Below are 27,326 nucleotides of genomic sequence, written 5' to 3'. Positions count from 1 at the left end.
AGCTCTGACGTCATGATGCTGTACAGCTGTCTGACCACCTGTAATTCAGTGGTCCACTCTCTTTGTTAAGGGGCCGGGTGTGTTGGTGTTCGGTGGAGGATATATATCTCATATTCACCTTATTGTGTCCCTGGTTACACTGTGGGTGACTCCTCCTTTAATGCCTATATCGTCAGCTTCATTTATACTACAGCAGGGATATGCAATTAGCGGACCTCCAGCTGTTGCAAAACTACAAGTCCCATCATGCCTCTGCCTCTGGGTGCCATGATTGATCTTGTTATGCCTCATGGGACTTGTAGTTTTGCAACAGCTGGAGGTCCGCTAATTGCATATCCCTGTACTACAGTATGATGGAGCCTAAATGAAGTATAATTTTTTCATTGAAGTATTTCAGAAAACTATACCAATTTGGCCAGTAGATGGAGCTAACGATACAGGAATTAACCTCTCAAAAGTACAAGACATTTTGGTAAACTCTTGAAGTGATTGTAAACGATCACCTTGTAAAACAACCCATTCAGTTTAAAATAGAAATTGAATGCAAAACATTTTTGTATAAATATAAAAAAGACATTATCAATACCTTTTTTCCCATTTTTATAAGTGATCACATTCCCTCTGTTCTCAGCTGCATAATAGTTGGGGGGAGGCAGGGGCATCTTTAACACAGGGCAAAAGGGGCAGCTGCCCCGGGCCCAGTCACCAGACATTGTTGTGGGGCCCAAGGCAGCTTCCCCTTGAGCCTGCACTGCCCACAAATAGTTGATATGTGGATTCGGGAGGCCCCAAAAAAATGTTTGCCCAGGGTCCAAATCAATATTAAACACAGCCCGGGGGGGGGGATAAACAGCAGCACTCTGAACTTCCCAGTGAATGACTGTGCAGCGGGAGGGTGTCAGGACAAGTCTGATCATTGGAGGAGAGCATACTGAGTTCCCAGCACAGCTAGAGAACTGAGCATTCTGTGCTCTCCTGCTTAGTGTGGTCAGTTTTTAATAGGAAAGCAGAGGGACTGGCGGGAACACCAGGGATTTCACATAAAGGAAGCAATACCAAGAGAACAGGATATCCTCTCAAACAAGTACATGGTACAGCAGGAACTGAGCATACTGTGCTCTAATGCTTAGTGTGGTCAGTTTTTAATAGGAAAGCAGAGGGACTGGCGGGAACACCAGGGAATTCACATAAAGGAAGCAATACCAAGAGAACAGGATATCCTCTCAAACAAGTACATGGTACAGCAGGAACTGAGCATGCTGTGCTCTCCTGCTTAGTGTGGTCAGTTTTTAATAGGAAAGCAGAGGGACTGGCGGAAACACCAGGGATTTCACATAAAGGAAGCAATACCAAGAGAACAGGATATCCTCTCAAACAAGTACATAGTACAGCAGGCACATATCAGGAAAATGAAGTGTTGGGGTAACAAACGCTTTAAGAATGCTTCTGACATTCATGCAACAAATGTTTTATAAAGAGACCCCCTTGTGTCAGAAAGGCATTAGTGCTGGAGATTACTGATACCAGCTGCAATACATGAACCATAAGAGCGGTTAGAGTATTACAAAGGCTATTTTTCATCTGTATTTATCTATACATAGTGAAAAAGTGTTTGTACTTGTGATGTTGAATGCAGGACCCAAGAATAATTCTTGCGCCGGACCTTTTAGAGATTTGGGCTGCCACTAAACCCCAATTATATTACTATAATAAAGTTGAACTTGAAGATGGATATAAAAATCAAACATCAATGCAGCTTTTTATTCATTATTATTACATAATTACATATTTTTTTCTTCAATAGATTTTTATTAAAAATGCAGAAATTAGAAAAAAACACAGTGTCAAGGCACAATGCATGAAAGTGCAAAGGGAAGGATTAAAAAAATAATAATAATAATAATACACACAGATCTCGGCATATGCTAATTTTCACAAAAATGCATCACTGTAGGCCCGCGGGGGGGCACACTGGTGGTAAGCAAGTGGTTCAACTCACCATAATGCACAATCAATGGGAGCCCAGGGCGTGTCACTTGCCACATCTCCTGCCACCAGATGCAGCTTGTTACTTGCCACCGTCACCTGCCCCTAGATGTGGGTTGTCACTTGCCATGTCGCCTGCCACCAGATGTGGATTGTCACTTGCCACTGTAACCTGGCACCAAACGTGGATTGTCACTTGCCACGTCACCTGCCACCATTTGCAGATTGTCACTTGCCATGTCACCTGCCACCATTTGCAGATTGTCACTTGCCATGTCACCTGCCACCATTTGCAGATTGTTACTTGCCATGTCACCTGCCGCCATTTGCAGATTGTCACTTGCCACGTCACCTGCCACCATTTGCAGATTGCCACGTCACCTGCCACCATTTGCAGATTGCCACATCACCTGCCACCATTTGCAGATTGCCACATCACCTGCCACCATTTGCAGATTGTCACTTACTACGTCACCTGACACTATATATGGGTTGTCCCTTGCCACGTCACCTGGCACCAGATGTGGATTTTCACTTGCCAAGTGATGTGGATAGTAACTTGCCATGCCAGACAGTGCCAGCAAATGTGCATTGTCGCTGCATTGGTGGCAGGCTGGCAGCACTGGTCCATTTAGTGAGGGCAGGAGAGCAGTAATGCCTGGCGAGCAGTGAGAGATGATGTCATCTCGCTGCTCCCCGCCACACCTCCGACATTGAAGCAAGGGGGTCTGGCTGCAGAGTGGACCTCCACCAATGACAGGGAGCACGTGACCTCCACTCCACCGCGCTGTCAGGGCGGAAGAGCACTGATGTGTGGCGGACAGTGAGAAATGATGTCATCTCTCTGCACCTCGCTCCCACATTGAAGAGGCCCGGCTGTGAAGAGCGCTGATGTGGAGCGGTCAGAGAGAGATGATGTTATCTCTGCTCGTCTGCCCGCTCGATTCTCTCCTCTCCTCTGCCCCTCTCATGCAGCCAGCCTGCCCACCGCAGCCATGGCCCGCTGGTTAGGCAGGGACCCCGCGGCAAGAGACTCAGGGCTATGGGCGCCAGATTCGGGGCTAAAGCCCCAATAGCCACCCCCTAGCGACACTTCTGCTGTGGCCCTTGAAAGAGGTACCCTGTAGCTAGCAGTGTAAGAATCTGAATTTGATCTGGTATTAGTCTTTTCAACAAATACATTCTAAAATATATAGCTGTCTATGCATCTTTATTTTAAAATACCAATATTTATCTAATATTTTTTATGAACTCATTAGTACATAGACTTTTTTCAATACAGTAAAGCCTTGGATTGTGAGCATAATTTGTTCCATAAACATGCTTGTATTCCAAAGCACTTGTATATCATAAGAAATAATGGAAACTCAAATGATTCGTTCCACAGCCCTTTATTCATAGGTCCTTCAGTTTATAGTCCATATAAAAAAATTATAGCAATTTGACCAGGTTGTGTAACCATAAAATGTCCATCCGCAAATGGAAGCCTCCACAAGGGGATTAGAAACAAAATCCCGCAGGAGCTACAGAGTATAAAAGAGAAGAGAGGCCCCTTTAAGTGTAGCAATATGTTGCTAAATGTTGTACCTTCATTAAATGTAACCATATTTCTAAACTTAGAGGCACCTCTCTTCTCTTTTATACTCAGTTCTGATATGACGCTACTTGTATATCAAGCCAAAATGTATTTAAAAATGTTGCTTGTCTTGCACAACGCTCTCAAACCAAGTTACTCTCAAACCAAAGTTTTACTGTAGTCTTGTTACATTAGACAGTTAGTTGGTATAGTCATTACATAAAAAATGTACATAAAAGTCTATTTCTTCATGGTTCCTGTTCTGGGCCGCAGTCTACATATTGCCCCTCCCATGGGTCGTAGAGAGCCTGTATCATGAATCTTGAAGCTTTGTCCTTCCACCAACTCAAACTCGAATCTCTGCAGGAGCTTGGCCAATACCACCTTCGCTTCCATCTGTATAAAGAAATACAGATAATCAGTTTAAAGTATTACCCTTGGATTTCTCAACTTGAGTGAATGTCCTCTCCTGGGAGGTCCCCCTGACTTTGTGGTGAGATCCTGAATACAGGCCAGTTGGGCTCATGCAATGATTTTGTCTGCATTTTAGTGACCTGCGGAAATCCCTGTCCATCGCCCCTCTACCACCACTGCATTGTCAGCGGGTGTGCAGGCCTAGCAGACTAAACACAGGGATGTCACAATGGAGACCTCAAGATTTGTAAGAAACTGTCAGATGTATGCCCTGAGGGCATAAACAGAGAGATGGAAGTACGTGGAGAAGGTGGGTATCAGTGTGTTGGGTGGAGGGGGTGTTACTAAGAAAACCTGACACTTTACCTATTCCTGTTAACTCAAATCCCTTTTTTCTAAAAAACAGCCTTGATTATTCAGTAGCACATAAGTGCTCATTTATACTCTCTAGTGAAACTGATTTTGAGCAGAGTGACTTAAAGGTTCAGTTCACAAACTGCATACTCAATGATTGGTAGAGACTGGAGAGTTAGATCTCTTGCAGATTGGCGGTTGGAGAGGTGGCAAAAACAGGCAGCAGAGCCGCGGTTTTACTGCCACCTGGCTGCCCACCCAAATTTGCAAAATACAGCTGGATGGGGCTGTACAAATTTTTAACATTAGGTACAGAGTTTGACAGGTGGTACCACCTGTCAAACTCACCCACTAAGTTCAATGGGGCTGCGCTGCTTTTGTGTGCAATGCATGCAATTGTGGTGCGGTAGTGTGGCAATACAGGGCTAAATTAGGCAGTTAGTAGGTGATATAACACTATAGATTGCTCTTTGGAGGGCACCACAGTCCACCACAGGTTTGAAAGAGCCCTTAGCTATCCCAATCTTCACAGCTGGACTGGGGGCAGGTGAGAATACAAGTTTTGGAGGGGGGCGGGGAACCACAGAAGGTGCAATTACACTTCAACTCTCCAGTCTCCACCAAACACTGAGTATCAAGTTTGGGTGGGCTGACCCTTTAAGTCACTCTACTTAAATTCTATTTTACTGGACAGTATAAATGAGTAGATGCTCATGTGTTACCAAATAAGCAAAGCTGTTTTTAGAAAAAATGCAACTTTAGTTAACAGGAATAGGCAGAAGTGATAGAGTTATTTAATAACAAGCCCCCTGTCCCTCCAGGCAAACACTGATACTTACCTTACCCTTGGTCCTTCACTGCTCTGCTTATGTGTCAGAGGCCTTGGAAAAAATGGTTATGGGCAAGTATATGACCTTATCCTATTCCTCACAGGATGTGGTGCTCAAGCCCAGGACTGCTGTTAAAACCATGGGGCCCCGTGCAGCCTAGCTTACAGGAACAGTGAGCCAAGCCTAACGGGGCTCCAGCTGAATGAAGAAACCACTAATTCTTGCAACCAAAATGCCTGTGAGAATAAGCCCTTAATTAAGTACAATTTTATTTTATTTTTAACAGCCCTGTGAGGGTTGGTGAAATATCAGAAATAACAGACACCCAACGTCTCACTTTTGAGACAGAGAAAGAGATTGAGGACACAGATTCCTCAATCCTTTCTCTGCAGCCTCGGCTGCAGAGTGAATGAACAGGAAGTGTTCTGTACAGAGGCTCCCCGTTCATTCACACACTGAATCATTGCAAGGGAGGGACATAAGGGGATTGGTACCAGTAATTGTGCCAATTTCTGCTGCTCTGGGCCCCTCGTTGAACTTATGGGGCCTGGGCCCAGTACAGAAGGACAGCTACTACCCCCTTATCAGCAGCCCTGCTCAAGCCTGTTCGGCAAATTACCAGAGCTATGCATGTGTGGGAGGGGATAAGACCCTGTGTAAGCTCCGGCATGAAGCTCCAACAAGGATTAGACCCATGGGTCCAACAAGCCAAGGGGACAGTGGGAGAGTGAGGGGAAGGTAAGTATCAGTGACCGGGGAATAATAACAAGATATAAAAGGGATTTATCACTTTGTCCTCCAGTTGTGTATACTGTATGTCTCTAGGCAGGCTCTAGGCATATACTCCAGGCATTTTCTTTGCCACATTGTTATGTGATAAACTAAAATATCATACCTGCGCAAAGACTTGTCCAATACAAGAACGTGGCCCAAGTGAAAATGGGAAATACGTAAAATATGGCCTGTTTGGAGAAAGGAAAATTACTCACTTCATGTGCCAGACATTTCAGCTGAAAAATGAAATTACTACAGGCAATTTTGTCAGAATCAAAGTGTACTACTTTAAGACCAAATGTGCATAGGCATTTGTTTGTATGAGATTTTAATTAATGCCTATGCTTTGACAATAGTGAAACCCATTAACACATTTTCAAAATTCCCATGTAGGCTGATCTGTCATTAATGTTCAATTGTGTCTGCTTCAGGGAGCTTTTTTAATGAGCTGGGTGCCATGTCTGTATTTTGCAGGCACTTTTCATTAGGATGCAATGCAGAGAGGATGCTTTACTAAATACTTGTTTGCCCCAAACATACAGTATCTGTAGCCCTGGCCTGGGAGCAGATGTTAGGAAAATGTACCAGGTGAATCTTTCTTAGTTGTGCAAAAGCACATACATGTGCGTATGGAGAAGTCAATTAAAAAAATCTTGTGTCCAGAGTAAAATCTATTTTATTGTAGTTACATTAAAACATCATATAATGCATTTCATGGTTGCTTGCTACTTCTTCATAACATATACTTTAGTCAGGGTACTACACATTCTGCACACTGCTGACAACTAAACTAAAATGTGACTCACTTGTGCTGAAGAAATGTCACATTGGTATGAAACACATTATATGGTGTTTTATCATAAGTACAACAATAAATTTTAGCGTGGCTCCGAATGTATAATCCACCAATCTTGGACACCTCTCTAATATAAGCATTTCGATTTGCATATCTCTTATCCTACAAACCACTCCTGTCACAGCCCACCCTGAGGGAATAAGGTCTAGTTCTTCCTATGCATTAAAGCAGGGGTCTCCAAACATTCAAAACAAAGGGCCGGTTTACTATTCTTCAGACTTTAAAGGGGTCGGACTGTGGCCAGTGTGAGTAGAAAAAACAATGTGCCCCATTGTTACTGTCAGTGGGAGGAATAGTTCCCCAAGGGGCAGTGAAGTAATTAGTACAATAAATATTATTCCAGGGTGGTTACGGATTCCCTCTATTGCACCTATGTATTAACTTGTCTATTCCTATAGTTAGCTAGTCTATTAAAACTCTGATCACAGTTACTGTTGTTATCACTATAATACAAGGTTATCTATGAAACCAAGCACACTGCTTAATAAAACAAAGTCTTAGGAAAGGAAATAGGAAAACGCTAACATGAAAATACTAAAGAAAGATATTACAAAGCATATAACACCAGAACATATAATACAAGAATATCAAAGATACTTATCACAATGCTTTCCTCAAGATTTTGTTTCGTCAGCTGGGCTCAGATGGCAAAAGAGATAGCCATGAGGCTCAGAACCATCAGGCAAGAGCCATGAGCGAAAAAAGGTGACAAATTATCTCCTGTGGTCCTTTTTTACACATTCATTCAGACCCATTCGTAACCACCCCCACTAGCCTCCTGTCCAATAAGATATTGCCAAGAGGTAGTCCTTTTAATATCTTATATTACTGTCCTTCCTGCTGTATTGGCCTCTAGGGGCAGCATTGTCCATGTATCACCTTTAGGTGCCTGTTGATCCTTTGATCTTTGTCACCCACCGTCATCAATCATCCTGGCAGCCATGGCTCTCTTTGAAGATTGCTTGCAGTGTATTATCATACCAGTCGGCTCGGAGCCAAGCCCTTGTTACAGCCACTTGTTACTTTCAGATGCAGATTCTGATATGCTACAAAGCTCTGATGTGTAACTGGTTAACTGCTTAAATTCCTACTTGGGGCCCCGTATCCTGCCTGTATCAACCAGGGAATGAAATACCAGAAATATGATATTAAACCATGTTGCCTTCCAAAAGGCAGATAAAGGCAAGCAAAGGGCCACATCCTGCCCCCAGGCCGCAGTTTGGAGACCACTGCATTGAAGGAATAATTGGTCTTTTGCAAAATTTAGCAAATGCATACACATAATAAAACAAATAATTTGCATGTATTACATTTTTGCATTGAAGCCTGCAGAGCACTCCAACCAACCATGATTAGTGCATCGTGGGTGCAATGCACAGACTCCTGCATTACATCTTAGCCACAGGTTTGTACAGTTATGGGGCTAGAGGAAGTAAACAATGGACTACAAGTGCAGGGATGTCGGAATACTTGTGCTGACACTCTGTGAGTCCCTGCCACATTGGCAGATAGAACTTGTAGTCTTTCATTCACAGGTCCCTGTATATGAATCTGTGACTGGATGACGTGGCAGGGTGGGTGTAGCCACACACAGCCCTGTTAAATAAAAAAAAAACGAAAAAAAAAAAAAAAGGATGCTTCAGGGAGAAGGCCCCTGTGATTCAGGTAAATGGGGGGCAGTTTGAGGGTGGGGGTTGGGGAATGCAGCCATGTTTAATGTTACTGCTCAAATACTGTATGGGTGTAATATGAAACATGGTCCAATAGGTGGAACAAGCCTTTAAGTTTGACCATCCACTAAAAGATTAATCTGCATGGAGACAGAGATATTCTTCATATGCCCGATGAGTGATGACAGGTTGCAAACTATTTAGGTAGACTATTGCAACCTAACCAGATGTAAATAATATTATTCCAAGATATTTTCCTATTTGTGGCCATAAAAACCAAGGAAACTACACTATATGGGAGTCTTCAGACTCTGGCCTCATCCCTGGATTTTCCTACTCTTTCTTTTTTTCCCAAGATCAGCAATGATACCCCATTTTTTTATAGTTGCCTGCATAGGCTCTTATACTGCTGGGAACATCCACGATCTTTAAAAAGAAAAGTATTGGAAATCATTAGAATTGGAGACTTTTAGGTGCTACTGTTGCCCTAAGGCAAGAATGGACTAGAAAATGTAAGTTTAGAAAACCCAAAAAAATCACAGCTGGAGCTTTTGCTAATATCTGACACTGACTCGAGATGAAAATTTTTTGTCCTTGAGCTGCTCCAAACAGATCGAAAGGCTGTATGATCCCATTTACATCCAGCAATAAGGCAACGCTGATATATGGAAACCTTTACATGTTATTGATGTCTGATATGTCGGCTGTCTAGACCAGTGGTGTCCAAACTGTGACCTTCTGGCTGGATGTGGCCCTTTGCTTGTCTTTATTTGGCCCTTGGGGCACTATTACTCCCATTGATATGAGACAATTTTCTACTAACACCAACAATGCAACACCATTCCTTCCACTGACACCAATGATGGGGCACTATTCCCCCCACTGACACCAATGATGGGACACTATTCCATACACTGACACCAATGATGGGGCACTGCTACTTCCACTGATACCAATGATGGGGCACTATTCCTACCACTGACACCAATGATGGGGCACTGCTACTTCCACTGATACCAATGATGGGGCATTATTCCTCCCACTAATACCAATGATGGAGCACAGCTCCCTCCACTGATACTAATGATAGGACACTATTCCTTTCACCAACACCAATAATTGGGCACCCCTCCTCCCACTAATACCAATGATGGGGCACTATTCCTTCCACTGATACCAATTATGGGATGCTTCCTTCCACTGACACCAATGATGGGGCACTATTCCTCCCAATAATACCAATGATGGGGCACCCCTCCTTCCACTGATACCAATGATGGGGCACTATTCTTCCCACTAATACCAATGATGGGGCACTGCTCCCTCCACTGATATCAATGATGGGACACTATTTCTTCCACCACCACAAATAATTGGGCACTATTCCTCCCACTAATACCAATGATGGGGCACTGCTCCTTCCACTGATACCAATGATGGGGCACTATTCTTCACACTAATACCAATGATGGGGCACTGCTACCTCCACTGATATCAATGATGGGACACTATTTCTTCCACCACCACAAATAATTGGGCACTATTCCTCCCACTAATACTAATGATGGGGCACTATTCCTTCCACTGATACCAATGATGGGGCACTATTCCTCCCACTAATACCAATGATGGGGCACTATTCCTTCCACTGACACCAATGATGGGGTACTATTCCTTCCACTGATACCAATTATGAGACACTATTCCTCCCACTAGTACCAGTGATGGAGCACTATTCCTTTCACTGATACCAATGATGGGGCACTATTCCTCTTCCTATTGACCACATATCATCCACCAAGCTGAGGCATGATTTACTCCCTGCGATGCCGGGACATTTCTACTCACACTGGCCACATTCTGTACCCCATGAAGTTTGAAGAACAGTCGACTGACCCTTTGCTTAAAAAGTATGGAGACTCCTGATTTAGACCATAACCAATCGGCTATTTCCAATGTATCACAAAGGTAACAATTAGCACAGGTAAGAAAAAACAATTACTTGGGAGCATCAGGGTGAAATCGATCTGGGTTGAAAACAAGGGGATCTGGGTAAAACTGCTCCATCCTTCCCATGATGTAGGAGTTAAACTGTTTAAAGAACAACAGAAGATACAGAAGATACGGGTTTATTTCATAAAACAAATTGGTCAAACCTTGTTTCAGTACATTCCATATTTTTATGAGGCGTATTGATTTTAGAACATTGCAAAACTCAATGAACATCACTCACTAAGCTGAGATATAGGATATTCTATACAGTATACTTGTCAGTGGCTCCTTTCCACCCTTTACAAAAAACACATTTATGACTCTTCCCAGTTTTATGGAAAATTGGTTCCAGTCTGTGCTCCCATTAGAGAGATTTTTCATCACTACATGTCCAGAAAGTGAGGGTAACATTTACCAATGGGGACACAGACAGCAAATGAAAGGCCGAGAGAAGTTCTATACCATTCCCATTTTGCCTAAAAAAAAGCAGCTAAGCTTTAAAATGGTACTAAAAATGATCAAATAAAATCGCGGGCAGGCAGGCTCTTTATTGCAGAAGGAAAACGGTCTCTTGTGTAATAAAATACACCTACCTGCATGTTTGCAATCCTCCGTAGAATGTACACTGAGCTGCGCATGCACAGCTCAGTTTACATTCTGGCACACTGCCTGTGTGATAGGATGACTGAACTCCTGTGCATGAGAGGGGGAGACATCATCCCATGTCAGGCAATCAAGATGCCCAAAGACCAGCACTCGGAAATAGTCAGGGAGAAGATGCTGGCACCGGCAAACGGACCTTGCAGGCATTGCTCCTCCCCAGCAGCTGCATAAAAGGTTATGTAAGGAGGTGAGGGGAGGGACAAAGTTGCTGGGCCAGCACAGATAATAGACACTCCCAGAAAAGGGAAAAGCTTTGACATAAGAAGGGTGCTGTGGGAATCAATTAGGCAAATTTTCTAGCGAGTTCAAACAAACAATGCAAGTGAGTAAAACAGTTTTTTTTCTACGCCAAGGAAAAACACTGCAATTCTGCATGTAAAATACATATTTGTTTGTTGCTTTTATCTGCATTTTTTTAAAATTGGTGCCAGGGTCTCTTTAGGGTAGTGATTACTGTATATATACACGGTAAACATTGTTTGGGTCAGTGGATGTGGAGGGTTTGGATCTTACCATCAGTGATGATTTAGCAGGAATTCTCACTCCCTCTATATAAGTTTCTTCTTCTAGTGCACGAGATGTACCTGGAGCAGGAGGGTAGAGTCTTAAACTTTCCTTCAAGACCTAAAGAAGATACATATTAAATCTGAAGTTTGTAATATCATTGCAACTACCTAGGAAATCCAGCTGGATTATACCTTGTTTTTTTCAGGACTAATTGTCCTTTCAAATGGTGGTAAATGGTAATGAATACCGCCTGTTTTTTTGTTTTTTTTGTTTTTATTTTATCAAATGAAAACTGGACTAAAATAGTAAAAAAAAAAAAACATTTTTTAAAATTCAACTGTATATTTCTTGCTGTTACTAAAAAACAAAAAAAATTCTCCTATTGCTTATGTTTGTGACAATACCTAGATATGTGTATATTAATTGTTGTTTGCATCCATAGTAGAGCCCAGAAACAATAGCGTGCATTTTGCTTTTTCTTTTATTTATTTAAACACACTGGCACTAAATTAAAAAATGCTTTTCTTTAGTTCTAAAAAAACAGTGACATTTGACCCCTGACATTTGGATCCAACCTTCACCCTGACCTTCAACCCTGACAATAACCCAGATCAAGCCCGATCTATTTTATCTTATATTGATCTATTTATTTATTTATTTTTCTCCGACTAGAAGAAAAATATGCAAGGTACACTATATTACCAAAAGTATTGGGACGCCTGCCTTTAGACACTTTAATGGCGTCCCAGTCTTAGTCTATAGGATTCAATATTGAGTTGGCCCACCCTTTGCAGCTATAACAGCTTCAACTCTTCTGGGAAGGCTGTCCACAAGGTTTAGGAGTGTGTCTATGGGAATGTTTGACCATTCTTCCAGAAGAGCATTTGTGAGGTTAGGCGCTGATCTTGGATGAGAAGGCCTGACTTGCAGTCTCCGCTCTAATTTATCCCAAAGGTGTTCTATGGGGTTGTGCAGGCCAGTCAAGTTCCTCCACCCCAAACTCGCTCATCCATGTCTTTATGGACCTTGCTTTGTGCACTGATCCAAATCATTTGGTGGAGGGGGGATTATGGTGTGGGGTTGTTTTTCAGGGGTTGGGTTTGGCCCCTTAGTTCCAGTGAGGGGAACTCTTAAGGTGTCAGCATACCAAGACATTTTGGAGAATTTCATGCTCCCAACTTTGTGGGAACAGTTTGGGGATGGTCCCTTCCTTTTCCAACTTGACTGCGCACCGGTGCACAAAGCAAGGTCCATAAAGACATGGATGAGCGAGTTTGGGGTGGAGGAACTTGACTGGCCTGCACAAAGTCCTGACTTCAACCCGATAGAACACCTTTGTGATAAATTAGAGCGGAGACTAATAGCCAGGGCTTCTCGTCCAAAATCAGTACTCGACCTCACAAATTCTTCTGGAAGAATGGTCAAACATTCCCATAGACACACTCCTAAACCTTGTGGACGGCCTTCCCAGAAGAGTTGAAGCTGTTATAGCTGCAAATGGTGGGCCCACTCAATATTGAACCCTACGGACTAAGACTGGGATGCCATTAAAGTACATGTGTGTGTAAAGGCAGGTGTCCCAATACTTTTGGTTATATAGTTTATATACAAAATTTGCAACATATCTTTTTCTCCATTCAGAGGGAGTGGATTTTACTGACTGATCATGGTGTCCACATAATTGAGAGTCGGTTCTCCCAGCTCCCAATCATTAGCCATGAGACCTGGAGATGTTGGTGACAGCTTGTTCTCAGCTTGGTGACAATGCACTATGGAGAACTCTTCCAGCACAATACATCCACTACTTATTAGCCCTGTAATCTATTTCTTTATGAAATTTCTCTGCCTCTTTGAAATGTCCTCTGTGAGCTCCAGAACCTCTCCTTTTCCCCTCACTTACATGTGTTTGGATGGAGCGGTGCATGTTAGTTGAGGTCATGAGCACTGCTCTATGTACACTACACATCCTACAGTCCATCTCGGATTCAAGCGAAAGAGGGTAGCTATAGTCCTACATACAGTGAGACTATGGAGAATGAATATTGCCACCCTCTGCCAGGAAGGCAGATCACATCAGCAAAAAAAAGGAGTTTGGAGGAGACAGAGCAATAGAAGGGACTTTTTTTGAGTTAAGAATAGTTACTTGAATAGAATTTCAATCTTTATGTAGAGCAACAATTCTTTTTTTCAGATCCTCAGGGAGTTCTTTGCCATGAGGTGCCATGTTGAACTTCCAGCGACCAGTATAAGAGAGTGAGAGCGATAACACCAAATTTAACACACCTGCTCCCCATTCACACCTGAGACCTTGTAACACTAATGGGTCACATGACTCTGGGCAGGGAAAATGGCTAATTGGGCCCAATTTGGACATTTTTACTTAGGGTGTACTCACTTTTTTTTTCTAGCGGTTTAGACATTAATGTGTGTTGAGTTATTTTGAGGGGGCAACAAATTTACACTGTTATACAAGCTGTACACTCACTACTTTACATTGTAGCAAAGTGTCATTTCTTCAGTGTTGTCACATGAAAAGATAGAATAATATATTTACAAAAATGTGAGGGGTGTACTCACTTTTGTGAGATACTGTATATACATATCAGAGGCGTAACTATAGGGATCGCAATTGCAACCCAGCCCCATACTTCAGGGGGCCCATGCGGCTCCCTTGTCATATTTAGTTCTACACCTGGATAGGAGGGGTGGTGGGGGCAGAATATAGAGGAACCAATGTCCTTCATTTTACTCCTGTATCAGCTGAAATCCAGCTTCTCCTCCTCTCCCTCCCACCAGTATTCAGCGGCTGCAGGAGGAAAATGGAGGGCATTGGTACCGCTATATGCCGCCTCTCCCTTCCACCAGTATTCAGCGGCTGCAGGAGGAAAATGGAGGGCATTGGTACCGCTATATGCCGCCTCTCCCTCCCGCCAGTATTCAGCGGCTGCAGGAGGAAAATGGAGGGCATTGATTCCTCTATATGCCGCTCCTGCATCCCCTCTTATCCAGGTTAATTGTTTCCTTCTGCCCCCAGGCCCCAGTCTGCTCCCCTGGTCCCCCTCCCCTGCTGCTGGCTTCCCTCTTCCCCTCTCTCGCCAGCTGCTGCAGGGGATCCTTTCAGGATGGAGAGTGAGGGAAGGGGCCCGGTAAATTACATATTTTCCTATTATCCTTTTTTAAATGGACACAGTGAGTAAACGGTACCAATCGCTCGTGTGTCCATTCATAAGTGAATGAGCTTTGGTGATCAAAGGGGCTTTTAAATATAGAGCAACCTGTAAAATGGACAGTTTTTGCAGCTACCTGAGACAAATATTGGAGTTTTCCAAGATCTTCGTACTCGAGGTCTCTTTTGCAACCAATAACTTCATCCACTTCATCCTGAGCCCTGAAAGGTAAACCGAGTTTGTTGTTTAATCTGTATAATATTTAACCAATGTATTGTGAGTTTTCCACTTTTCACTTGTCTACATAAATTTTATAATGTTCTTGAGGATTTATTCATAAAATATTTTATTGGTTCAATAATAAATATACTGTGTATAGTTTGATCCAATTCAATCAGGAATAAACATATATGCATTATTCTCCTTTGCAGAAAACATTAGCCACTGCCCCCACCCACCACCTATAACTGGCCTTTGCAGCAAGGAGCATTGGAGGGCAACATATATAAAAAAAAAAAAGGCCAAGGAAAATTCCAATCTCTACTTACCGACAGGCCTGCGACCAACCAAACTGACCTGTCTAACAGATTTGGGCGCTCAATGACCAGGCCATTTTTTGTGATACGGCACTGTGTCGATTTAACCGACAATTGCGCGGTCATGCAACGCTGTACCCAAACAAAATTTTTCCCAACAAATAAAGCTTTCTTTTGGTGGCATTTGATCATTTCTGCGTTTTTTTTTTTTTGCGCTATAAACAAAAAAAACTGTGACGATTTTGAAAAAACACAATATTTTGTACTTTTTGCTATAATTAATATCCACAATTTTTTTTAAAAAAAGCACATTTTTTTTCTCAGTTTAGGCCGATATGTATTCTTCTACATATTTTTGGTAATAAAAATCACAATAAGTGTATATTTATTGGTTTGCACAAAAGTTATAGCGTCTACAAAATAGGGGATAGATTTATGGCATTTTTATTATTTTTTTTTTTTTTAATAGTAATGGCAGCGATCTGCGATTTTTATTGTGACTGCGACATTATGGCAGCAATCAGTGCTATAAAAATGCACAGCAATCAGTGCTATAAAAATGCATTGATTACTGTATAAATGTCACTGGAAGGGAAGGGGTTAACACTAGGGGGCAATCAAGGGGTTAACTTTGTTCCCTGACTGTGTGTTCTAACTGTAGGGGGAGGGGACTGACATAGAGGAAATGACGGATCGTGGTTCCTAGCTATTAGGAACTCACGATCTGTCTCTACACACAGAACAGAACAAGGATTTGTGTGTTTACACACACACGTACCTGTTCTGCATCTCGTGCCCGCGATCGCGATGACCGCCGGCCACAAGCATCGGCACCCCTGCAGTGCAGCTATCCCACTTAAAGGAGCAGACGTACAGCTACAACAGCTCTCGGGATTCTGCCGACCTGCCGCAGTATAATGATCGCGGCTGGTCAGCAAGCGGCTAAAGGTGCAGGGGCACACTGAACACCCAGCACTTAGCACTATGGCCGCAAAGGTGTCAGTGCGTTACCTGACCAATATATCCACTGTGGAGCCTCTTAAAACTTAAAAGGTAGAGACTACAGGTAACAGGGTGCCTTGACGGGTCCTGTAGCTTACGCATATACTTGCAAATCTGTGCAGACTAAACCCCTGTTTTTAACGCATACTGTTATGCCCCGTACACACAGTCGGATTTTCCGATGGAAAATGTCCGATCGGAGCGTGTTGTCGGAAATTCCGACCTTGTGTGGGCTCCATCGGACATTTTCCATCGGATTTTCCGACACACAAAGTTGGACAGCAGGAGATAAAATTTTCCGACAACAAAATCCGATCGCGTCAATTCCGACCGTGTGTGGCTTGTTCCGACGCACAAAGTGCCACGCATGCTCAGAAGAAATTCCGAGACGGGACAGCTCGTTCTGGTAAACTTAGCGTTCGCAATGGATACAGCACTTTCGTCACACTGCAATGTTCAAAATGGTTTAATACAGCGCACTCTCTTCTTCTTTATAATGTGACAAGAATTAAGTCGTTTTGCTGCTCATATTCACACAGACTTCTCACAAACTTATTTCGTTACTATTTATCGGGATTCCCTCAATATATTTTGATTTCTCACATCTGACAACATATTTTTGTATATATATATTTTTTTTTTTGGCTTTAATGTAGATTCTTTTTTTGTGTTTCTATTTTTTTTTTTTTTTTGCTATTTTGATTTGTACTCCCGAAAATGTTTGTGTGTGTTTTTTGTGACAAGTTCCCACAACACCATTGATATGTTGTTCTATTTAATCTGTAGGAGATTGTTTGGTGTTGTTGTCCCTTGTTAATTTCACATTGTACTTTAGAAATGTACCTGAATACTCACCAACAAACTGTCCTTTTTGGATGAAAACACACATAGGAGAGTATAATTTACTTAAAAATTTTTATTAGGGGCTCACAACTAAACAAAGAGGGAGGCAAAGCTGAAGAAACTGCAGAAGTGGGTGAAGCCTTGTACCCCCAGGGCACACATCAACTATTTAAAAGCAAAATTGGTGGCCTGAGGAGTCCTTATCTAAGGGAGGGCAGTGTGGTCCAGAAGTCCCAGAGATCATGAACAGCAGCAGATGACATCTGTGTCCCCAGGCTGTGGTCATACGAGAGACTGCATCTTCTGTCAGACCAGACTGAACCCAGGGTCATCACTCTTTGGTCTTCTTTCCACGCTTCCTTCCACGCTGTGGCTGTGGTGGTGGAGTTGTGGTAGCAGGAGGAGGAGGAGGCGGAGGATCGTCGATCTCAATGACATCCGTCTTGGGTGTTAGTTCCCCACTCAACCCCTTACGTAGGACTTTATAAATCAGGTCCTCAGAGAGCTTGCGTTGACCCTCCTGCATGCCCTGCAATTTGGTGGCAGCCATGCAGGCAAAGGCCTCTTCAGGACTGGGGAAGGCTCGTAGGGACGCAGAAGCCTCCTGGATCAGCCTGAGCGCTGAATCCTGCACGGGACTCGGAGTGGCCTTCCTGGCCCTTTTGTATGGAAGGCGGAGGGGAGGGACCTGAGACTCAGTCAGGCTGCGACTGGTCCCAGGCTTCTCTTGGCTGACACTTAGCCCCGCCTCCTCCTGGCTGACACTAATCCCCGCCTCCTCCTGGCTGCCACTAATCCCCGCCTCCTCCTGGCTGCCACATTCCACAACCTCCTCCTGGCTGAGGTCTTCCTATGTATGAAAAAGGGACATAGTTTTAGTATTGTTTTCATCAATCACACACAATTTTCACCTCCTGACTGCTGCAAATTGAATGTTAACAAATATAACAGACTATCCTTCTGAGCCCAGCATTTTTCATTTTTGTCCCAATTTTGGGTGCCCACTACTGTCTATTGATATGTAAAACACTTTTTTCAATCATCAATTACTGATTAATAATAACATCTAGTAAACATCATTTATTTATTGTCCTGAAATCTGTAGAAGAATGCTATACCTGGCTCCAGCTGGGCTCCTCCACTTCTTCCTGGCTGGAAGGCCCAGGTTGGACATCGGAAGCCTCGGCTGGGGTGGAAGGAAGCGTGGAAGGAAGAGTGGAGAGGGATTCCCTGACTTCAGTGTGGTCTGACAGAAATCGCAGTCTCTCATAGTACCACAGCCTGGGGACATAAACATCATCTGCTGCAGCTCCGGACCTCTGGGAATCTGTGACCTTCTTGCGCTCCCTAAGATACGTGCTCCTCAGGCCACCAATTTTAGCTTTTAAATAAGGGATGGTTGCTGTGGGGACCACCGGCTTCACCAACTCCAGCAGTTTCTCCAGCGCTGCCTGCCTCTTCTGTTTGTGGTTATAGTGGGGGTGTCTCACTTGCCACAGACAGGGCAGCTCCCTGTACTTGTCTATGAACAGGGGCAGGAAATTGTGGTCGTTGAACCCATCCATTTTCTCTGCAAGACACAACACAAGACAAACCCTAATGTCAGGCAAAACTCCCCTAATCTTGTTACAATATAGGCTTCCATTTCGAAGCAGTATAGGCGCAAGTTTAGATCTTACCTTCGTTATCACAATTGGCGTCTCCGATGCTCCTTCCTCCGCTCACAGATCGTACGTAAGACGCACGTGTGTTACGCTTTATACACACTGCGCATGCGTATAACTCCGCCCGCCCCTGACGTTCTTTCTAGTCTATTCCCCGCCCCTTTTCGTTCGGCGCAGTGGGGGAAGAGCACATGGCGGATAGACAGCAGGTGCGTGCTAATTGTAGCAACGAGGAGGAGGAGGAAAGGCCGGAGCCTGAAACGTCCCGATCCAGAAGGAGATTTAAGGACTCAAATATGTCCTTTGGGGAGATGTTGGAGATGGTGGACATCCTGAAGAAGGCCGACTATGATGGAAAGTATGGGGCTTACCCCAACCCCAATGTCCGAAAGGCCAAGATCATGGCGAAAGTGGTCAGGAGTCTGCACCGGAAATTCGGGGTACGACGATCGAAAGATCAGCTCAGGAAGCGGTGGTCGGACCTGAAATTACGAGAACGTGAGCAGTACAGAAAGATCCGGAGAGTGCTGCAAAAAAGTAAGTAGTTGTGCTGTGTTCCTATTTTTTTTGTGTTTATTACGTTCGTGCTGCTCCATGTGCTTTTAGGAACTGTTGTACAGTTTAAAATGGCAACTTTCATGTTCATGGGCACATTATTCGTTCGGATCAAACATTTTTCGTTCCAAATATAAAATACCATTGTTTAGCCCATATGCATTTGGCCACCATTTTGACGCCCTATACTTGTCTTAAAAGAATTGGGTTGTGTAGATGGCTTTGTTACTAGAATGAAATGCAAACTAGATTCTGTGTAAGGAGAGGACACTGAGCAGCTGTTTTCACATCTGGACACTGGAGCACTAGTGTGGGACACAAGAACACCATTTTTATTAGGGGGGGCCACACAGGTGCTCCAGTGTATACTATAGGGGGGTCTCCATTGGTGAAGCTTGTACTAAACAGGTAAAGTATTGCAGGTTGACAAAGGGCATTAAAAAAATTACATCTTGGAACTCTGCTAAAATAGATAATTGTACACCACTTCCAAGCAATGTTTCATCTTTATAGTTCTGACATTAAATATCTGTGTGCTAATTATACCATTTTTGTTTGACATAGGGGAGAAAAGACTCGGAGGACACCCCTCATCTGAGGAGACCAGAGCCCCCCCCCCCTCTGGAAGAAGGGGAAATCCACCCAACACAATCTGAGCAGGAGGAAGAAGACGTGGTGGAACTAGTCACCACAACAGGTGAGTGTCTGCGACCACAGGCTCAGATAAGAGATGGATGGCGGCATTTTTTTAAACCAAATTTATTTTGGGGTTCCTCTCTTTTTAGGTGATCGTGATGTTGTGGATGAAGATCCTTTCACATCCGAAAGTGCCCAGATCCTGATCGGGGAGATCATGGGGTGTAATTTACAATTGGAAATCATCAAGCAAAACATCAATGATGTTATTCCAAAATATAAAAACATCATTGATGTTTTGGGGCGAGTTTAAAACCCCTCAAAATCACTTTCTTCTTTTGTGTGCTACAATGTGCTAAATGTTTTTGTGATTTTTCCCAAAGCCGAATTTGGAGGATGCACACAGTGTGCCAACATGTGCTATCTGCCATCACGGGAGATCAATGGACGCGTTTTGGGGGTGCAACCCCTTCCTCAATAATAAAGTAGCGTTGAGGAAGGGCTTGCTCCCCCAAAACACATCCCTTGATCCCCCGTGATGGCAGGTAGCACATGTTGACATTGGGCAATTTGTGTGCATCTTCCAAATTTGGCTTTTCCTGGGGTGACTTCCCCCCATCTGAACGCTATATCAAACACAGTTCCTAAATACTCATGTCTGATATTGCCTTCAAGTTCTACCAAATGTGAACTTTGTAAGATCAAGATTTGTGTCTTTCTTGTTGGTTTTACACAGGCCTGTTTTCTATAAAATGGACATTTTGATTTGGGATAATGCCACCACAAAAATTGTTATACAACAAACATGTTGGTTTGTCAGCAAAACCTTTGGTAAATGCACATGTGATTGTGCAGGTATTAAAAAGATTGTTAATCAAGAATGTGTGGATTATTGTCTCAACGCTACAACACTTTTGGGGTGATGTAATTGTTGTTTTATGAGAAAATGGGGGTTATTTCCTAAGGGCAAATCCACTTTGCACTACAAGTGCAGTTTCAGTGCAGTTGCAAGTGCACTTGTAGTGAAATGTGTTTTTGCATTTAGTAAATAACAGCCAACAGTGCTTTGTATAAGGTTACACAATCACGACATTTTCTGGACTCCACACATTTCTGTCAGGGTCAGCTCAAACAAACACAAGCAGTAAATGTCCACAAAGATTTTTTTTTTTGTTTTTATTTGAAAAAGGCTTCACATATTGTCTGGCATATTGATAGCCCCCCTACCCGCAAAGAACTCCAGGTAGCGTAACCGGACATCACGGGCACTCAGGGAGGGCAAGCCAGGACGACCACTTTCAAGCGCCGTCAGTGTGGTTTGATGTAGGATTCCAGCCTCAGGCCCAACTGAGCCAGCATAGTTGGCCGAATGTTTCCGTAAAAAGTTATGGAGAACACAGCACGCAAGTATTATATGGTTCAGTTTATACTCCGCCATATGGATAGGTGTCAGAAATAGGCGGAACCGGCTGGCCAGGATTCCAAATGTGTTCTCCACCACTCTTTGGGCTCTGGCCAGCCAGTAATTAAAAACCCTCTGTTCCGGGGTGAGGGTCCTCATTGGGAATGGCCGCAATGTGGAAGGGAGTCCTTCCACATTGTCCTCTGGAGCTGGCAAGTCCAAGCTGCCATTCTGGAGACGCCTGTAGAACTCCGTCTGGGCGATGACTCCACCATCGGACATCCGGCCATTCTTCCCCACGTCCACATACAAGAAGTCGTAATTAGCCGACACCACCGCCAACATCACTATACTATTAAACCCCTTGTAATTATAATAGTACGACCCCGAGTTGGGTGGTGGGACGATATGGACGTGTTTCCCATCAATTGCCCCATCGCAGTTAGGAAAGTCCCACCGCTGGGCAAAGTGGGAGGCCACAGTCTGCCATTCCTGTGGCGTGGAAGGAAACTGTTGAGGAAAAAACAATAAACATTACTATTTTTACTCTGAAACATGGCAAGCAGATTAGACACAAACATTATGGGGCAACCTCCAGATAGCATTTATTAAGGGGAATTTAACAAGGCCAAAGTATAAGGTACACCTATCATATTCCCCCTCCCCCCCTCTCATGGGCCATTTCTAACATTATAGGGGGTGTGTGGAAATCTTGGACAGGTAACCCTCTTCACTTCATTGAGAGATGAATGTCTAAATGATGGGTATTACTTTGAACAGCCCCTCCTTAGTTACACTATTGGCAGCCCACTGGACAGGTAAGAAGTGTCTGAATACAAAGATATAAATACACATTGTACACATTTGAGGACATTTGGACATTCTGCTATTACCTATCAAGATAATAATAGGATACAAAAACTTTAAACAGTACCATTGGAAAGTATACAGGCAGGCCCTTGCACTACATGCTTTGGGGAATTCATCCATATAAATCTGACCAGTAAAGAGGTGGGTATAGTGTGTATGGGTTTGGCAAAGTCAGCAGATAGATGATTGAGGATAGATAGAGAATTGAGATCAGCTGACTTAGCAGTTGGGGGAGGGAGGGTTACTAAAAATTATTTTGGGACACCACAAAAAAAAGCCTCTGGCACTCTGCCTGAATTTAAATCAAAAATAACATTACCAAACATTTTAGGGGGTGTTTGGGGTAAAGCACTACTATTGAGCTGATAAAATACATTGTTAAGTGACTACATGAGGTGAATATAGGGCCAGGAGACACCATGCTGGGGAGGTTATTGAAGGGCAAATATGTATGAAGGACCTTAAATAATAATTACATAAAAATCCAGCATGCATGAGGACAAAGGGGACATTCACAGCATATTACAAGCATGGTAATTAGGGAATGAGGAAAGAAATACAATATATTATCAAACATTAAAGACAATAAAATGTGATATAAAAGGATAAAAATCTTACCTTCATATACTCCTTCTGCAGGACCTGTATGATGGCAGAACAGGTCTCTGGGATAATGATTCCCAGAGCCTGGGGGGAGATGCCTGTCGAGAACTTCAAGTCCTGCAGACTTCTCCCTGTGGCCAAATACTGCAAGGTAGCGACCAACCTCTGCTCCGGAGTGATGGCTTGCCTCATGCAGGTATCCTGCCTGCTGATATAGGGGGTCAGCGAAGCCAACAAACGGTGAAATACGGGGTCCGTCATCCTGAGAAAGTTCCTGAAATCATCAGGATTATTCTCACGGATCTCACGGAGCAAAGGCATATGACAGAACTGGTCACGCTGAAGCAACCAATTCTTGGTCCATGAACTCCTCCCCACCCTGTTCATGGACTGGACTTGTGTCAAGGTCAGGACCCAAATACCAAGCCCCCGCACAGCACGAACTCTACGAGGAGTATGCATACGAAACATGGCTAGAAAACGGTCGGCTGCTCAGAACGAAGTAACAGAACGCACTGAAGCACAGCAAGGCCTGTGAAGAGCAACCTGAAAAACAGCAACGAGCAGGCAAGATCACACAGAAAACTCTGATACGAACTGACTGCACGCACTGAAGAGCAGATACAAACCCACAAGCACAAACTGAACGGCAGAAAACGATCTGAAAGCCACGAGTCTGAAAAAGCGCGAATCGTCTCTCACCAAACTTTTACTAACACGAGATTAGCAAAAGGAGCCCAAAGGGTGCCGTGCTTGGTTCTGAACCGGCCTTTTCTAGTCTGGTCGTACGTGGTGTACGTGACCGCGTGGTTGGCGATCGGAAATTCCGACAACTTTGTGCGACCGTGTGTATGCAAAACAAGTTTGAGCCAACATCCGTCGGAAAAAATCCTAGGATTTTGTTGTCGGAATGTCCGAACAAAGTCCGACCGTGTGTACGCCCTATTAGACAGGTCAGTTTGGTTGGTCGCAGGATGGTCGGTAAGTAGAGCTTGTAATTTTCCTTGGATTTTTCCTTGGCCTTTTTTTGGAATTATTCTCCTTTGCCCAAGGAATGATTTGATTTCTTAATGGATAATACATCAGTAAAGTGGTATCTTCATTTTTATCATATTATGTGTCTCACTTTTTAAGAATGTCCGGGTTCCGTGCCAGTTCTATCACTGTAAATGATAACTGGTTGGCAGTTGTTTCTTGCCCTGAAAAGGACACAAATCTGTTAAAAGAGCCTTTTCAAGCAAGCACAAGAGCTAGCAATCGTTACGGCTAATATACAAAAAACAGAGAACTAGAAACAGTGACAAAACTGAAGCTTGCTAATGACAGCCAATCCAAAAAAGGTGAAGGATGAAAGCAGATTGGTTGTTTGCCACACATGCCACACATTTACCCTTATTTGCATTTCTTCAACGTCTGTAAAACATGCCCACTCAGGGCAGAGTGACAGGGCCTCCCTGCTGTGGAAATCTATCCTGGGTATTCTCCGTTGTCATATGGTGTCAAAATGTAGCTGGGTAGATGACATCACTGATTCCCCAAGTGACACAAATAGCGATGTCCTGGGGCAATATATGTTGCTTGGGAATGGGGTTGCAATCAGGAGGCATTGTCATTCTGCTCTGTATAGGCCTAATGAGTGTCTTATTAAGTCAGAGCTCCTGATCTGCGTACTTGCATCAGATCAGTAAGTCAGTAAGTCAGAAAGTATTTATGATACTGGATCAGCATGACAGCCAGGCAACTAGTATTTTCAGGAGAGGTCAAGGATGGAGGCCTCCTATTTTCTGAGTTTACTGCTTCATTATACACCTTTGCTCTGAACAATTTCAGTGTAAATTTCCTGACTTGTTTTTCAACTGATTACATTGTATCAGTTCTATAATAAAGTAGAACTCAACCCAAAAGAGGAAGTTACGCTTTTCCTCCTCCTCCCCCCATCCTCTCTCATAATTGGACTGTATTTTTTTTTTTGGGGGGGGGGGGGGGGGGGGGCAGGTACCTGATTTTGAGTCAGAATGCAGCGGCAATCTAAGCAGGAGTTCGCCACCCCCTTCCTCCACAGTCTATTGGGACACGTCACAGGTCCCAGGAGACTGCGGGACCATTCACGAGGTGCGGCTCACGCATGTGCATTGGACAGTCGGCTATGAAGCCACAAGGTGTCACAGTTGGCTGCCGACAGTTAAGATATTGACACCTGGCCCCGAAGACCGGCAAAGCTCTGGGTCGGGTAAGGACATTGCTGGATTCTGGGACAGGTAAGTGTATGTTTTTAAAACAGTATTTTAGCTGCTGGCTTTTAAAATTTTGTTTACAGGGTGAAGCTCCTCTTTAATAACTTCCTCGCTTATCCTGAAACTTTCCTTATTGCATCAATATATATTTTTGTAGAACAGTTAAAAAAAGCTGATGACTCTTATGCCGCATACACACGGTCGGAATTTCCAACGGGAAATGTTCGATGTGAGCTTGCTGTTGGAAAGTCTGACTGTGTGTATGCTCCATCGCACATTTGCTGTCGGAATTTCCGCACACAAATGTTTGAGAGCAGGTTCTCAAATTTTCCGCCAACTTTACTTTGTTGTCGGAAAGTCCAAGCATGTGTACACAAGTCCAAGGCACAAAAGTCCACGCATGCTCCGAATCAAGCAGAAGAGCCGCACTGGCTATTGAACTTCATTTTTCTCGGCTCGTCGTACGTGTTGTACATGACTGCATTCTTGACGTTCGGAATTTACAACAACATTTGTGTGACCGTGTTTATGCAAGACAAGTTTGAGCCAACATGCTTCGGAAAAAAATCCACGGTTTTGTTGTCGGAAAGTCCGATTGTGTGTACGCGGCATTATTCTACATGCAGTTCTACCTGTACAATAAAGTCATTTTACATTTATGGATTAGATTACAAACCCGCAATGAAGAAAGTAACAAAATTATCTATCAAATCTTCCATATCACATTCATCCTCCTCGGCTGCGAAGAGAGGAAAAAGTAAATTAGTCTTTCTTGAAAAAAGAAAATGCTTATCCATAGATATTTAATAAGCAAGAAGACTGGAGCAATTTCCATAATTTTTTCTCTAAATGTATTACATCATAACCCCAGACAACAGTAAAGAATTATCAGGGACACCTCTTTCAAAACCTCTTACAGGAGAACCTTTTCCAAGATTGGAATACCTGCCTTACTTTTTTCTTAGGTATGGCCCCTAAGTGTTTTACATCATAACCCCTGGGATGGGAACAGTAAAGAATGAGCAGGCAGACTTCTTTCCAAACCTCTTCCAGGAGGACCTCTTCCAACATCAGAGAATTGGCCTTACTTTTTTCCTAGGTATGGCCCCTAAATGTTTTACATCATAACCCCTGGGAACAAAGGAGCAGGGGGACCTCTTCCAAAACCTCTTCTAGGAGGACCTCTTCTAAGATCAGAGAATCTGCCTTACCTTTTTCCAGGTATGCCTCCTAAATGTTATTCATTATAACTCCTGACAACAGAAAAGAATGAGGAGGGAAACCTCTTTTGTATAAAATCAATCTTTTTACCTCTTCTATAATAAATGAGATAACTGAGAGCTCTTTTGGCTTACCTGCCCCTTTGAGGATCTGTGTTAATATATCCACTGGAATGTCTTCTTCGTCTTCAATTGCCTTTCTGCGTCTATTGATACATTCTCTCCCAGTTTTCCTGAGAAGTTTGAGGCTCTCTTGAGTATCTTTAATATACTTCTGCTTTTCCATGGAGAACTAGCAAGAAAGATATACAGAAATATACATAAAATAATACGTTTCAAAATGCATGACAGATCATCAAAGCTGCACAAACATGGACTCTTTACAGCAATGTCTTTGGGACTCAATCAGAATAACATGTGGTTGCATAGCATAGTGTCCAAAAGACTCTGTAGCAAGAGAGAGTCCATCTGGAAGTGACTACTTAAGTAAAACAGTTCAGAACACAACTACCCACAACTGTCCCCATAAACAGTGTCCCTTACAGTTAAAATCCAGGGTAGTTCTGTTAACATGGGCAAACAGCCAGAGGGATCCAAGGTCCAAGGACAAAGCCCCATCCAGCTGGAACTGTATTACTCTGCTAGCAGTCATGGAGGAGCTCCCCACTACAACTGTGTGCTGTTAGGCTCTGGCCCAGCTGTCCACAAGCCGGTTCTGCCAGTAAAAGGCCTCACACCTGGCTGAAGGTCAATTACTCAACTAGCTCTGCCTCATCAGGTGTGGTGTTTCTGAGCTGCTGAGGGACGGAAGTAGAGAAACGTGTCTTCTGTGAGTGTGTCTAAGAACCCAGGGAGTTGTTGAAAAAAGAGGTAAGGGGTCGGCACCTACATTTGAGCATGGTGAGTAAATTGGCACTCCGCTACATTTTTTTAAGCCCCAGGTGCAATACCCACTGCCTCTCCAGTGCTGTC

General features: G+C 43.5%; 1 protein-coding gene across 1 annotated transcript in view; it reads right to left on the bottom strand.

Moving 5' to 3' along the window:
- Window positions 1–1,734: 1,734 nt before the first annotated feature.
- LOC141117072 (cholesterol 24-hydroxylase-like) overlaps window positions 1,735–27,326 on the bottom strand; it is a 51,400-nt gene continuing 25,808 nt past the window's right edge. The window contains exons 8-15 of the mRNA XM_073609674.1: window positions 26,490–26,646; window positions 25,811–25,873; window positions 24,027–24,099; window positions 14,926–15,010; window positions 11,629–11,739; window positions 10,463–10,551; window positions 6,056–6,122; window positions 1,735–3,958 (exon numbers count right to left, since the gene is read on the bottom strand). Of these exons, the coding sequence (XP_073465775.1) occupies window positions 3,803–3,958; window positions 6,056–6,122; window positions 10,463–10,551; window positions 11,629–11,739; window positions 14,926–15,010; window positions 24,027–24,099; window positions 25,811–25,873; window positions 26,490–26,646 (801 nt within the window). The 3' untranslated portion in view covers window positions 1,735–3,802. The remainder of the gene's footprint in view (window positions 3,959–6,055; window positions 6,123–10,462; window positions 10,552–11,628; window positions 11,740–14,925; window positions 15,011–24,026; window positions 24,100–25,810; window positions 25,874–26,489; window positions 26,647–27,326) is intronic.

This window comes from Aquarana catesbeiana, linkage group LG13 (assembly GCF_042186555.1).
Source record: "Aquarana catesbeiana isolate 2022-GZ linkage group LG13, ASM4218655v1, whole genome shotgun sequence".
NCBI classification, from domain to species: Eukaryota; Metazoa; Chordata; class Amphibia; order Anura; family Ranidae; genus Aquarana; species Aquarana catesbeiana.
This window is presented reverse-complemented; position numbering and strand designations above follow the sequence as displayed.